Source organism: Ochotona princeps, chromosome 24, assembly GCF_030435755.1.
Source record: "Ochotona princeps isolate mOchPri1 chromosome 24, mOchPri1.hap1, whole genome shotgun sequence".
Taxonomy (NCBI): domain Eukaryota; kingdom Metazoa; phylum Chordata; class Mammalia; order Lagomorpha; family Ochotonidae; genus Ochotona; species Ochotona princeps.
Window position 1 is genome coordinate 33,299,011 of NC_080855.1, and position 14,610 is coordinate 33,313,620.

At 43.6% G+C, this 14,610-nt stretch overlaps 1 protein-coding gene across 2 annotated transcripts in view; it reads left to right on the forward strand.

The window, feature by feature from the left end:
• The window catches only part of CRCP (CGRP receptor component), a 56,492-nt gene that overhangs the window by 12,311 nt on the left and 29,571 nt on the right, over positions 1-14,610 (forward strand). For both annotated transcript variants that reach the window (XR_009247579.1, XM_058680824.1), the window contains exons 3-4: positions 1,996-2,094; positions 3,797-3,891. Coding sequence is in view for 1 of the 2 variants with exons in the window: in XM_058680824.1 (XP_058536807.1) it covers positions 1,996-2,094; positions 3,797-3,891 (194 nt within the window). In the remaining variant the exon portion in view is untranslated. The remainder of the gene's footprint in view (positions 1-1,995; positions 2,095-3,796; positions 3,892-14,610) is intronic.

A 14,610-nucleotide genomic window follows, 5' to 3' on the forward strand; every position in this document is an offset into this window, starting at 1 on the left:
GAACCATTTCCATCTGCAGATGACTTCTAGTAAGATGCTTATTTCTTTATAGCCATCGTTATCTATAAAATGCTTTTTTAATACATTGTCATTTTGATCTTTAGCGTCAGGTGTTAACATCCTTGTTTTGAAAGTAGAGGTTTAGCTGACTTACCGTTTTAAGTGGTTTAGTGGGCATGAAGAGTTGTAGCTTGGGAGACTTGCAGGGTAGACTTGCCGGGGAAAGAGGTTCAGGAGAGAGGAGACATTAATGAGACATTAATAGTACCTTAGATTTATTTATTTATATTGAAGGGCAGATTTATAGAGAGGAGTAGAGAGCGAGGGAGTGATCTCCCGTCTTCTGGTTCACTGCCCAAGTGGCCACAGCAGCCAGGGCTGCGCCCATCCGAAGCCAGGAGCTACTTCCGGGTCTCCCACACAGCTGCAGGGTCCCAAGGCTTTGTTCCGTCCTCAACTGCTTTCCCAGGCCACAAGCAGGGAGCTGGATGGAAAGTGGAGCAGTCGGGACTCAAACTGGTTCCCATGCCCATATGGGATCCCAGTAGATTCAAGTCAAGGATTTAGCCACTAGGTTATCATGCTAGACCCTTGCTTATTTTTTTTTTATTATTATTATTATTTTTTTTTTTTTGGCACAGTTACAAATAAATGTGAGACAGAAAGAGTTCTCCCATTCATTGGTTCACTCCCCAATAACTGCAGTTGGCTGTAGCTGGATCAGTCCGAAACTAGAAGTTTGTTTTGAGTTTTTCATATGGGTGCCGTCCTCTGCTGCCTTTCCAGGTCATTATCAGGTATCTGGGTCAGAAGTGGAGGTGCTGGAACTTGTGCTTGTGCCAATATGTGATACTTGTACCACAGACTCTTTTGCTGTGTTGTCCCCCCCCCCCCCCCCGCCCCGCTTACCAATTTCACAGAGTGTTTATTTATTTGGTACTAGCATCTGATAGAGTAATTTTAGGCATCAAAAGAACTGTGGATACACTCCCTGTTTGCCATATACCAGAGTGTTTGCCATATACCAGAGTCTGGACTCAAAAAGACATAACAGAGGTCTGAGTCTTCAATGTTTGCTTTCTAAGGAAAGTAGAATAAACATAGAGGATTGTATTTGTTTCTGTTGGTTCATTTTAAGTGGTTGCTTCTTATACCAGGAAAGACATGTTTGTTGATCCAGCCGTTGGAACCTCTTTTAGGAACGCCTGTCTCTTTTGGAATTTACCAGATATTTGGTCTTTTATCTTTCGAGCAAACCTTGCATTCATTGAGTTTCGTGTATTTGTAAAAGGAACAGCAGGCAGGGATGGGACTTCCACTGTGTCTAGTGGTGGTGTGAACCTGTGTTTTCTTTTGTTCTCTGGCAGAACCTTGAAACTGAAGAAATCTCTCCACCGTAGCATTCGTGTACAAATATTTGTCTTTTATTGAGAAAATGTAACTTTTTTTTCCTCTATGAAAACTTCGCTTTTGTCCCTTGCATCATAATTTTTCTTCTTGAGAAATTATTTTCATGTTGAGGAACATATCCCTTTTTCAAATGTGTGTTTATTTTAGCAAAATTTGCTTTGAAATCCAATGTATTTTTTTAAAAAGATTTATTTTTATTTTTATTACAAAGTCAGATATACAGAGAGGAGGAGAGATAGAGAGGAAGTGGAGCTGCAGGGATTAGAACCAGCGACCATATGGGATCCCGGCGCATTCAAGGCGAGGACCTTAGCCACTAGGTCACGCCGCCGGGCCCTCCAATGTATTTTTGATAGGAAACATTTGGTATATTTCAAGTAAAATAATGGATTTGAGTTATTCAAGTTAGATAAGAATATTTCTAAAAATCACATGCTTCTGGGATTCATATTTACTCCAAGAATTGAGAGGTGGGTTTGAGGAAAGAAAAGAGGTATTAAACCTCCTAAATTGTCTTCTAATACCATTGACTTTAGGTATGTTTCTCAAATGTATTTATAAAGTCTCTGCTATATCTCGTCCTAGGTGTTCCAGTTACTAACTGATCTGAAAGAGCAGCGCAAACAAAGTGGGAAGAATAAATTTAGTTCTGGGCAACAGAACTTGAATACGATCACCTATGAGGTAAGCCTGGGCTTCTGGAACTCTCCTTAGAGAACACTGCGGGTCACTGGTTTACTCTTTCTCTGCTGAGAAATGGCTGTCCAAACAAAGTCACCTGTTACCTCGTTTGAAGAGTGTTACCCAGTGTTTTTTGTCTTCATAAAATTGGGGGCAGTTTGGCCTAATGCAAGAGTTAGACAACCACAGAATTAGAAGAAATAGTCTTTGAATGCCCTCCTTTTTGAACACATTTGGGAACCCCCATTCTGAACCACTCTCGGATTCTATAGCTTTACTAGAACTCACGTGTTTCACTGAAAGCTGTTGTATTCATGATTATCGTACATCATGGGGGAAGGACATAGGTGTCGTTTGTTTTTTAAGATTTACTTGAAGGAGGCAAGTCAACCTAAAGAGTAGGAGAGACGGAAAAAGAAAGAGATTTTTCATTTGCTAGTTTACTCCCCAAATGGCCACAGTGGCCATAACCGGACAGACAAAAGCCACGAAGCTGGAGCTTCATCCCAGCTCTCCTGATGGATGACTGTGGCCTGAGTACTTAGGGCATCTGCTGCTTTCCTGGGTGCATTGGCAGGGAGTTGGATTGGAAGTGGAGCAGCTGGGGCTTGGACCTATGCTCATATGGAATGTCAGCCATTGTAAACTGTGCTTAACCTACTACCTGATGGTAATTTTAAATTATCTATTCATCCATCGGAGAGGCAAAGAAAGGCAGATCTGTTATCTTCTGGTTCACATCCCATATGATTACATTGGCTTACATTACATTATGATTATGATTATACATCATTGTGATTAATGATAACATTGCAATGACTTGATCCAGATTGAAGCCAGGAGCAAGGAACTCAACCCAGGTTTCCCACTTGGATGACTAGGACCCAACTACTTGAACCTTCACCTGCTACCTCCCAGGGTGTATGTTAGCAAGAAGCCAAACACCTACTACTGATTGGTTTTTGAGTATTTTCCTCATTTCTGCTTTGTCACTTCTCATCCATTTTTAAAATTAAGGTTTCTTTATTTTGGGCCTGGTACAGTAACCTAGCGGCTAAAGTCCTTGCTTTGCACACGCAGTTCTAATCCAGTGGCTCCACTTCCCATTCAGCTCCCTGCTTGTGGCCTGGGAAAGTAGTCGAGGACGGCCCAAAACCCTGGGACCCTGCACCATGTGGGAGACCCGGAAGAGGATCCTGGCTCCTGACTTTGGATCAGCTTAACTCTTTAAATCTGCCTTTCCAATAAAAATACATCTTTTTAAAAAAAGGTTTATTTCATATTTTAATTTTTTATTGGAAAATCAGATATACAGAGAGAAGGAGAGACAGAGGAAGATCTTCCATCTGCTTGTTCACTCCCCAAGTGGTTGCAATGGCCAGAGCTATGCCGATCCAAAGCCAGAAGCCTGGATCCTAGAGACTCTTCCGGGTCTCCCACGTGGTGCAGGGTCCCAGGGCTTTGGGCCATCCTCGACTACTTTCCCAGGCCACAAGCAGGGATCTGGATGGGAAGTGGAACAGCTGGGATATGAACCGGCGCCCATATGGAATCCCAACGCATGCAAGGTGAGGACTTTAAGCACTAGGCTACCACGCGGGGCCCTCATTTAAATTAGTCATAAATGAGTATATCCCTTTGGACTCGTGACTTTTTTTTTTATTTTATGCTTGCCTGTTGTTTTTTTCTTTTTGTATGTGTGTAGACGTTGAAGTACATATCAAAAACACCATGTCGGCACCAGAGTCCGGAGATTATCAGAGAATTTCTCACAGCAATGAAAAGCCACAAATTGACTAAGTAAGTAAAAATTATCTCCAGTAGGACAAAAGTGACGCATTATATCAATGATAGCTCAGTAACTGTGCATTTATATTTTGTTGGGTCTTGTTCTTTATAATTAGAATGCAGTACCTCTTAACACTGGTAATGGGGTGATAGATTAAATAACATAAGGAACCTTCTAGAACCAGAAATAGAACTTAATGGACTCTTTTGTGTTTTTTGTTGTTATTGCTTTCATTTTTACTATCTAATCTTGGAATCTCAGTTCATCCAACCTGCCCCATCTTCCCCTCAAAGTGTTCTGACTACATTGTGTGAAAATAGATTCACCAGTTCATACGCTTCTTCCAGTTTGCTCAGTGAAGTCATGAACGTTTGTGTTTGCGTGTGGTTCAGTGGCAGCAGGTCCACTCACATTGTAGTCATCACTGCCACCTGCCACAGAACGCTTGCCATCTTACAGAACCGGAACTGTGCCCATTCAACAGTAACCATACGTTCTCTGCTCCCAGTGTGTGGCAGCCACCATTCTGCTTTCTGTCTCTAATTTGAGTCTTCTAAGTTCTTCATGTAAGAAGAATCATGCAATATTTTGTCTCCTGGCGTTTGACATATTTCACTCAGGGGTCAACCGTGTCGTAGCCTCTGTGAGAATTTCCTCTTTTTCCTTCCTTTTTATGGTGGAGTTATAGCTAGGTCATGTGATTTATCTCACACTTTGTTAGTACATACTTGAGTTGCTTCTGCTGTTTGGCTGTGGCCAATAACGCCGCTGTGCACATGGAGACCCAGTCATCTCTTTGACACTCTGCTTTCAGTCCTTTGGGATCTGTAGAGATCAGATCAGTGGATCATTCTACTAGTTCAGTTTTTCATCTTTTTTTTTTTTTTTAAGATTTATTCATTTTATTACAGCCAGATATACAGAGAGGAGGAGAGACACAGAGGAAGATCCTCCATCCGATGATTCACTCCCCAAGTGAGCCGCAACGGGCCGATGCTGCGCCGATCCGATGCCGGGAACCTGGAACCTCTTCCGGGTCTCCCACGCGGGTGCAGTGTCCCAAGGCATTGGGCCGTCCTCGACTGCCTTCCCAGGCCACAAGCAGGGAGCTGGATGGGAAGTGGGGCTGCTGGGATTAGAACCGGCGCCCATATGGGATCCCGGGGCTTTCAAGGCGAGGACTTTAGCCACTAGGCCATGCTGCCAGGCCCTTTTCATCTTTTGAGAAAACATCCTACTGTTTTTCCTAGTGACTTGGTGTCCATCTCCACAGTCTTGTCAGTTTCGTATTATTTTCTGTGGTTTCAGCAGTAGTCATCTGATGAGTCTGCAGGGGTGTCTCACTGTGGTTGAACTTTGCACTTCCCCAGTAAGTACGGTTGCACAGCTTTTCATGTGCTTGGTAACTATTTGTATGTTTTCTTTGGACAAGTGTCTTTCAACCCCTTTGCCCATTTTTGAATGGGAATGTTTGTTTTTTTTATTGTTGAGTTTTAGGAAATTTTTTTTTTTATTTTCCTCATGTTAATCCTTTATCAAATAAAGGATTATTCTTTATTTATTTTTTTCTTTTCTTTTTCCCCCCTTAAGAGTATGTATTTGGAAGGCCAACTCAGAGAGAGGAAGCAATCTCCATTCACTAGCTCAGTCCCCAAATGGCTACCAACGCAGGGGCTAGGCCTTGCTGAAGCTGGAAGCCAGGAACTGCATCCCAGTCTCCTGCATAGCTAACAGAATACATCTATCATTGCTGCTGCTTTGCTATGCATTACCAGGGAGCTGAATCCGAAGCAGAGTTGCTGGAACTCAACAGTTCTCATTTGGCATGCTGACACTGCAGGGAGCAACAGCCGCTGGCCCCACTCCTGGTCTGCTGGTGCCAACACTCTGTTGAATGTACCCTTTGATACGTAAATTTTATTTATTAACATTTTATGATATGGTTGCATAGCCTCCTGGGATTTCCCTTTTTCCTTCCCCAATACCCATCCCCCCCCCCGCGGAGTTCCCCTATATCATTACTAAAGTATAGTTCTTCATACACAGTCATATGTCCATCACTGTGGGCATGGACAATGGCAGAGTCCAGCATCCTGTTGTCAAGATATAGTAAACAGTTTCATTGGGAGTCCATCTTTGTCTGGAAGTAGAGATGCATACTGCATTGTATCCTCACATCTGGATATGACAGGGTGTATAGTAACTATTGGATGTGCTGCTTATCCTGCCAACAGGCATACAAACATCTCACCAGGGAACAGTTACTATACATCCCCTTAAAAATGAAGTCACAATACGAAATCAACAACAGGAAGAAAAATAGAAATTTACAATGCCAAGAAGTTAAATAACGTGTTACTAAATATGACAGTCACCATTACACAGCTACTATACATCCCCTTAAAATCCACAAAACAAAATCAACAAGAAGAAAAAAGTAATCAACAACACGGTGACGTTAAATAACATGCTACTAAATGACTAACGTGCCGCTGAAGAAATGTAAAAGAAAATCAAGAATCTTCTTGAAGAAAATGCTGCTACTGTATGATCTATGAGTCATTGAATAATCAGAAAAGGTGTTGTGAACAGATGAAACTAACAAAAACATCAAAATTCATGAGTTATGGTTTCTGCTGATTTTTGTTGGTGAAATGTGTTTCCTATACACAACAAATAGATGGGTTTTGTTTTTTTAATCCAGTCTACTAATCTATGACGTTTGATTGAGCTTAAGCTATTTACATTCAGGGTTAATATGAATGGGTGGTAATTTGGTCCTGTCATTTTAGAAATGGGTTGTTCATTGATTCAGTCTTCTGTTGCTATTTTACTGGGATGTCCTTCACATTTGCCTTTGGTTTTGGTGGGTGCTATTTTTTTTCTCTACCAAGAGAACATCTAAATATCCTTTGTAGGGTGAGTTTGGAAGGGGCATATTCTTTGAACTTTTCTTTACTGTGGAAGAATTTTATTTCATTTTCAAAGACAGAGAAAAGCTTTGCAGGGTACGTTATCCTGGACTGACAGTTTTTTGTTTTTAGAATCTAGAATGTGTCACTTCATTCTCTTTGGAGTTTCCTGTGAGAGATCTCCTGTGAGTTTAATTGGCATTCCTGTATATGTCAATTGATTTTTTTCACGTGCACATTGAAGGATCTTTTCCTTATGTGCAATTGAAGAGAGCTTGATGATCAAGTGTCGTGGTGAAGATCGCTTTTGGTCAGGCCTGTTAGGAGTTCTGTGCACCTCCTGGATGTTGTTTCCCAATTCTTTCTCTCGATTAGGGAAATTTTCCTGATTATTTCATTGAATACATTTTTTAAAATTTATTTGTTTTTATTACAAAGTCAGATATACAGAGAGGAGGAGAGACAGAGAGGAAGATCTTCCCATCCGCTGATTCACTCCCCAAGTGACTGCAACGGCCGGTGCTGCGCCGATCCAGAGCCGGGAACCAGGAACCTCTTCCAGGTCTCCCACACGAGTGCAGGGTCCCAAGGCATTGAGGCGTCCTGGACTGCTTTTCCCAGGCCACAAGCAGGGAGCTGTATGGGAAGTGGAGCAGCCGGGATTAGAACCGGCGCCCCTATGGGATCCTGGCGCGTTCAAGGCGAGGACTTTAGCCGCTAGGCCATGCCGCCGGGCCCCATTGAATACATTTTTAAATCCAGTTTCTGCTTTTGCACCTTCTGTGACTCCCATAATTCTTATATTTGGCCTTTTGATAGTGTCTTTCAATTCTTGAATACTTTTTTTGGCCTGATCCAGCTCTGCTTCCAGCTTTTTGTTTGTATCCCTCTAGTGACAAGAAATATCTTGTGGCCAGGTGCAATAGCATAGTGGTTAAAGTCCTCGCCTTGAATGCGCTGGCATCCCATATGAGCATTGGTTCTAGTCCCGGCTGCTCCACTTCCCATCCAGCTCCCTGCTTGTGGCCTGGGAAAGCAGTCGAGGACGGCCCAAAGCCTTGGGACCCTGCACCGTGTGGGAGACCTGGAGGAGATTCCTAGCTCCAGGCTTCTGGCTTCGGATCGGCACAGCACCAACCGTTGCACTCACTTGGAGAGTGAACCATTGGATGGAAGATCTTCCTCTCTGTCTCTCCTCCTCTCTGTATATCTGACTTTGTAATAAAAATAAAATAAATCTTTAAAAAAAAAAGAAATATCTTCTAATTCTGAGATTCTTCTGCTTGCTTCATTCCGTTTTGGAGTCTCTCCACTGTACTTTAATTTGCTCCACTGTATTCTTCATTTTTGATATATATGCTTTCATTTCATTCACTTCCTGTGTGACATGTTCCTTAAACTCCTTGAATGCCTGTATTACGTGTTTCTCGTTATTGGTAAGAAGCTTTATAACAAGTGTTTTGAAATCTGTATCCCCCATTTTCTCAGTGTCTTCCTCAGTGAACTCTGAGGTTGGCATAGGCTTTTGCTCCTTTGCAGGGGAGTCTTCAGTAATATTCATTGTGCCTCTGTCTCTTCTTTTGCTCTTTGTCGTTGTACTTCTGGTTAGCAAAGTCTTCTGCTTGGGGCAGGTTTCTGAGCTGTATCACCCACAGGTCTACGGTTTGATTTTACTTATTGCAGTTGGTACATGACTCTTTGTTTGCAGCCAATTGTGCTACTCCCTCCAGCGAGTTCCAGGTCTGGGTCCTTATTATGTTAGATTTCTGCTATGATCTCTGTAACCCCAGCTCCTGGCTCACCAGTTTCCACCTCCTGTAATCCCATGCTGAGGATACACCGTTGTCTATGCAACCATTCTCCCACTTCCGGTTCCCGCAGTTTCCAGGATTGGGAAGACACCAGGGCCCTTGCCACCTGAGCTGTCATTGCTGTCTCAATCAGGAGCTGAGCTGGGACTGCCAGTCAGTCACTGCCATAGAAGATAAGGCTTCCCAGAGGGTGTCCTTTCTCTCTTTTTAAAATTTATTTATTACTATTGGAAAGGTAAATTTATAGAGAGAAGGAGAGACAGAGAAGGATCTTCCAGCCACTGGCTGTATTTCCCAAGTAACCACAATGGGTAGAGCTGAGCTGATCCAAAACCAGGAGCCTGGACCTTCTTCCTGGTGTCCCTGTGGACGCAGGGTCCCAAGGCTTTGGGCCATCCTCTACTGCTCTCCCAGGCCACAAGCAGGGAGCTGGAAGGGAAGTGTTTCAGCTGGGATACGAACTGGTGTCTTTATGGGATCCCAGCGCATGGAAGGCAAGGACTTTAGCCACTAGGCTACCACACCAGGCCCATCGACACAGTTTTAACTGGGCATATATTTTCATTTCTGCTGGATGTTTACCTAGGACAGGAATTTCTAGCTAATATGGTAAGAAAGAGTTTAACTTTGCAAGAAGCTCCCAAACTTTTTAAGCAACTGCACATTTCTCCATCTGCCTCAGCAGTGGAAAGCTGTGCTTATCCGTAGCCTTGAGAATACTTGGTATTTCAGTATATGTCTTGGTATGTTTATGTTTTATTAGTGTGAAGTGTTGTCTCCATTTGGATTGTTTGCATTTCTGTAATAACAAATGGCATCGGCCATCTTTCTATATTTATTATTTATCTTGGATGAAATATCTGTTGTGATATTTTGCTTACTTATTGGATTGCTTATCTGCCAGTGTCTGCTTTAGCTGGAAGCTGGAGCCAGAGCCAGGCTTCACATCCGGGTGCCCCGACGTGGGCCAGGATTCGTACGTGGGTCTGTGTGTGTCCGTGTACTTGGGTCATCTTTGTAAGACAGTCTTTTGGCCATTGAATCAGCTCTTAATTCTGTATCTTGGTTTATTTGTCTGTATTTCTCTTTTTGCCAATACCACATTGTCTTAATCACTGCTCTTTCCTAAGTTTGTTGCTAAAATAGTGTGAGGCTCTCAACCTTTCAAAATTTTTTTTGTTTTGACTTTTTTTTTTTTCTTTTTCTAAGCATTTATTTATTTATATTCTATTTGAAAAGCAGGTTTACAGAGAAAAGGAGAGATAAAGATCTTCCATCCACTGGTTCACTCACCATATGGCTGAATTGGCTGTAGCTGAAATCAGAAGTTGCCTCCGATTCTCCCACGTGGGTGCTTTCCCAGGTCATACACAAGGAGCTGGATTGAAAGTGAAGCAGCTGGGACTTGAACCGGTGCCCATATGGGCTTCCAGCACTGTAGGCATAGGATTAACTTGCTGGACCACTGCCCAGGCTCCTTGCCTATTACTGTTTTATGTACAAGTAGAGCAAATCCTATTGGAATTCTGCTTGGGATTGCATTACATGGAGAATGTTTGGATAGAACTGACCTTTTTGTTTCTGTTTTAAGATTTGCTTTATTTATTTGATAGAATTACAGAAGAGAGGAGGGGAGAGACAGAGAAAGAAAATTCTTCCATCCCCTGGTTCATTCTCCTAGGTGTCTGCATTGCCCAGCACTGGGCCAGACCTGACTAGTTGTGGGTCTCCATGTAGGTAGCTGGAACCCAGACACTTGGACCGACTTTGAGAGAGAGAGACACACACACACACACCCACACCCCACCCTGCCGGCTGACAGGGAGCTGAGTTGGAAGTGGAGCAGCTGTGACACAAACCATCGTGTCACAATTGGGATGCTGGCATTGCGGGTGGTGGCTTTACTTGCTGTGTCACAGTGCTGACTCAATAGCATTTACATCTTAAGCTCTTAAATATTTTAAAGACAACAAAAATAGTCTTGTGTTTACCCAGGATGTACATTTCTTTTGCTGAAGTTTTCTGAAGTCTTCTGTTGCTCTCCACTTCAACCTAAAGAACTTCCTTTAGCACTTACTTCTTGTACGGCAGGTCTAGCGCCTTCATATTCTTAGTTGTTTTGAAAATATCTGATCCTCGGGCTGGTGCTGTGGTGTAGCAGGTGGCCTGCAGCGCCAGCATCTCATTTTGTATTGGTTTGGGTCCCAGCTGCCCCACTTCCAGCCCATCTCCCTGCTAGTGTGCTTCAGGAAACTGCAGATGACAGTCCAAATGCTTGGGCCCATGCCACCCTTGGGGGAGACCCAGAAGAAGCTCCTGGCTTTGGTTTGGGTCAACACAGCTGTTGGGGTCATTTGGGAAGTCAACCAGTAGGAGGAAGGTCTCTTTTTGGCTAAATCTGTAACTCTTTTGAATAAAGAAGTTTTAACAAAAGGAATAGGAAGAAACCAATGACGATTAAGTATATAATACTGTTTTCTTTCAATTGCTTTTAGGATTTTTCTCTTATCTTACATAATTTGATAATGTAGTGTTTTAGCTTTTATTTTTTTAATCTTTTTGTAGTTTCTTGAAGATGTAAATCTGTGTATCCTAAATTTGTGAAATCTTCAAGTTCATAGATTCTGTATTCTGATAGTAAGCCTACCCGTGAGGTGTGTGTGTTTGTTTGTGATTGCTTTTCAATACTAAGGTTTCCATTTGTTCAGTTTTTTTTAGCCTTTTTCTTAGAACTGCATGTATCCCATTGCCCCATGTTGTAAAGCCAACAATTTGGTGATTCTAGTTTCTGGGTCATAATGGACTTGGCATTTGTTCATTATGTTTCCCTTGAAAATGAGTCGTAGTTTCCCGATTGAAGTGATCCTGGGTTTCCTGGGAGGTTTGAGTATTCCATTGCCCAGATTCCGCATCTTGTTAAAAAGCCTCTGGATAATGTTGATTTGTTTGTTTGTTTGTTTGTTTGTTTATCTGGCAGTTCGCTTGGTCTTGTCTTTATGGGCAAGGATTTCAATGTCAATTTGATTTTTTAAAAATTTTGGCCGTGCTATTTTGGGTCCTCTGTGCATAGGCAGCTAGCACAGTGGTTGGCTTGCACATTTCTTGGGGTCTTAGCTGTGCCAGTCTGTTTGATGTTTGCCGTCTGGGGATTGTCCTGCACATAAATAGCTCAGGGTAAACCTAGGATTTGTGTTGATGTGCATTGTGGCACAGTGGGTTAAGCTTCTACTTGCGTTACCAGCATCCCATGTCAGAGTGCTGGTTTGAGTTCCAACCCAGCTTCCTGCTAATATTCTTGGGAAGGCAGCAGAGGATGGCCCAAGTACTTATCCCCCTGCCATCCACAGGGGAAAGCGGCGAGGCTCAGAAGCAGCAGGCATTTGGGAAGTGAGCCAGCGAACGGAAGGTCAGTCCGCCTACCTCACTCCCCACTGTGACTGCTGTTTAAACAAATGAACAAATGTATGTACGCATTTTCTAAACCCAGGATTTATGTTGACTGATAAGCGCATGTGAGAAATTCTTTAATTCTCCTTTCTGGTATTCTTCTCAATCTCTGTGGCCCACCTAGGAATGCCCCTCCTCCCTCCCTTGTTTTTGGGCCTCTCCCTACAAATACTTGGTTTTTCTCAGTTTTAACTGTGCTGTGTGTGTGTGTGATTGTCACTTGGGACAAAATAGGGAGAGAAGAAAGCGGAAAGGAAAAGAGAGGGCTATTTGGTACTCTGAAGCGGGAGGATGCCCAAGCTAGCCGCACCTGCTGCTGGCCCTGCTCCCAAGGAGCTGCCCTGGAGCTGTAAGCCTCACACAGATTTCCAGATCTCAGGGGTTCCTGTTCTTGATCTTCTAGTTAGGAAGTTGGTTGGTTCCTCTTGGAGGTTTAGCTGCTGTGCAGCCACTGCTACAGCTCTGCCAAGGCCTGCCCTAGGCACCAAGCCCTGAAAGAAGAGGGAAGAAGTTTCCAAGACCTTCTGTCCAGTTTCCTTTTAAGCTGTTTTTTTTTTTTTATATAAATATTTTTTTTTATTATTATTGGAAAGCCAGATATACAGAGAGGAGGAGAGACAGAGAGGAAGATCTTCCATCCAATGGTTCACTCCCCAAGTGAGCCGCAACGGGCCGGTGTGCCGATCCGATGCCAGGAACCAGGAACCTCTTCCGGGTCTCCCACGCGGGTGCAGGGTCCCAAAGCTTTGGGCCGTCCTCAACTGCATTCCCAGGCCACAAGCAGGGAGCTGGATGGGAAGTGGAGCTGCTGGGATTAGAACCGGCGCCCATATGGGATCCCGGGGCTTTCAAGGCGAGGACTTTAGCCGCTAGGCCATGCCGCTGGGCCCGAGCTGTTTTTTTTTTAAAGTGTTAATTTTCTTCCCTAGTCTACCTGCTTGTATTTATTTTTCAAAGTCCTCAGATTATTTTTTTTTTTTTCAAAATTTTATCCAGCAATTTTAAATTATAGTCAGATATGCTTTAGTGGTCTTACTCCATGTTATTTACAACAGAAATCCTAATTTTTAAAATGTGTTTATTTCAGAAGGAAAGTCGAAGGATTCCCTCTCTGCTGGTTCACTCTCCGTGTGTCTGCAATAGCTGTGGTTGGCCAGATGGAGTCAGAAGGCAGGAACTCTGCTCGGCTTTCTTTCCCTGTGGGCAGTAGGAATGCGGTCACTTGACCCGTCATTGTGGCCATGCGGGCAGCTGGGGTCTGGAACCAGCACTTGGGCACCTGACTCGGGCATTCTAATATCGTTGTTCATGTTCCAACTAGTGTCTTACTCTAATTGCCTATCTGGTGCGTGGTTGATTTTCTTCAATATTTCTTTATTTATTATTTGAAAGAGTTCCAGAGAGGGAGGGAGGGAGGGATACCGAGGAACTGCAGTCTCCTGGTACGTTTCACGAACAGCCACTGCTACCAGAGTTGTGCCACTTCCAAGCCAGGAGCCAGGAACTTTATCCATTCCTCCGCATGGGTGCAGGGGCCCGAGCACTTGGATCATTCTCTGCTGCTTTCCCAGGCACATGAGCAGGAGGCTGGATTGGAAGTGGAGCAGCCAGGACTAGAACTAGTACTCCTAGGAGATGCTGGCACCGTACACTGTGGCTTAGTGCACTGTGCCACAGTGCTGAGCTCTCGTGGCTGATTTGTTAAGGCACTTCTCAGCAGTTTGAGTTCATGTTTGGCATCCTAACCATTGTCTCTTTCTGTCCACATTTGTAGTGGACCTGGCTGTGTTCAGTAAACCTACAAATAGGAATTGCCGAGCGGATTTATGGTATGGATTTATGATCTATAAAGCAGATTGTAATCCTTTCAGGCAAGGATTAAGTTCAGCTCCCTTTTCCCATTTGCAATCCCCAAATTGAGAATTTTTAAAATCCTTTGTGACCTTTCAATCTCTCCCTTTTTTTTTATTAAGTAGTTGATTCCTTGACTGGCAGGAGCAAGAGCTGCAGGCAGTGTTATACAGCATCCAGTAGAGGGAGCCAGCAGGCTGTTGTCAGTGTGGGCCCTGGCTGCTCCAGCTGGTAGCGGCTATTTGGAATTAAAGCAGCCTTGGTGCCTGGCGACCCAGGAAGCTCTTTACCAGATAACTGGACCAGCTTTGCTAGCCAGTGTTTTTCTTTTTTTAAAAAAAAGATTTATTTTTATTTGTAAGGGAGATTTTCAGAGGAAGAAGAGTCAGAGATTTTCTTCCAGCCTCTGGTTCACTTCCCAATTGGCCACCACAGCTGGAGCTGGGCTAGTGTGAAGCCAGGAACCTGGAGCTTTTGCTGAGTCTCCCACATGGGTACAGGAGCCCAAGGAACAGGGCTTTCTTTCACTGCTTTCCCAAGCACATTGGCAGAGAGCTGAATCAGAAGTGGGACAGCTAGGATGCCAGTGTGCCCATATGGGATGCTGGCACTGCAGGCTGAAGTTTAACCTGCAGCACAGCACTGGCCTCACTGGTGCAGTTTGAGACAAGAACCACACAGGGCACACCAAAAAACAAAAACAAAACAA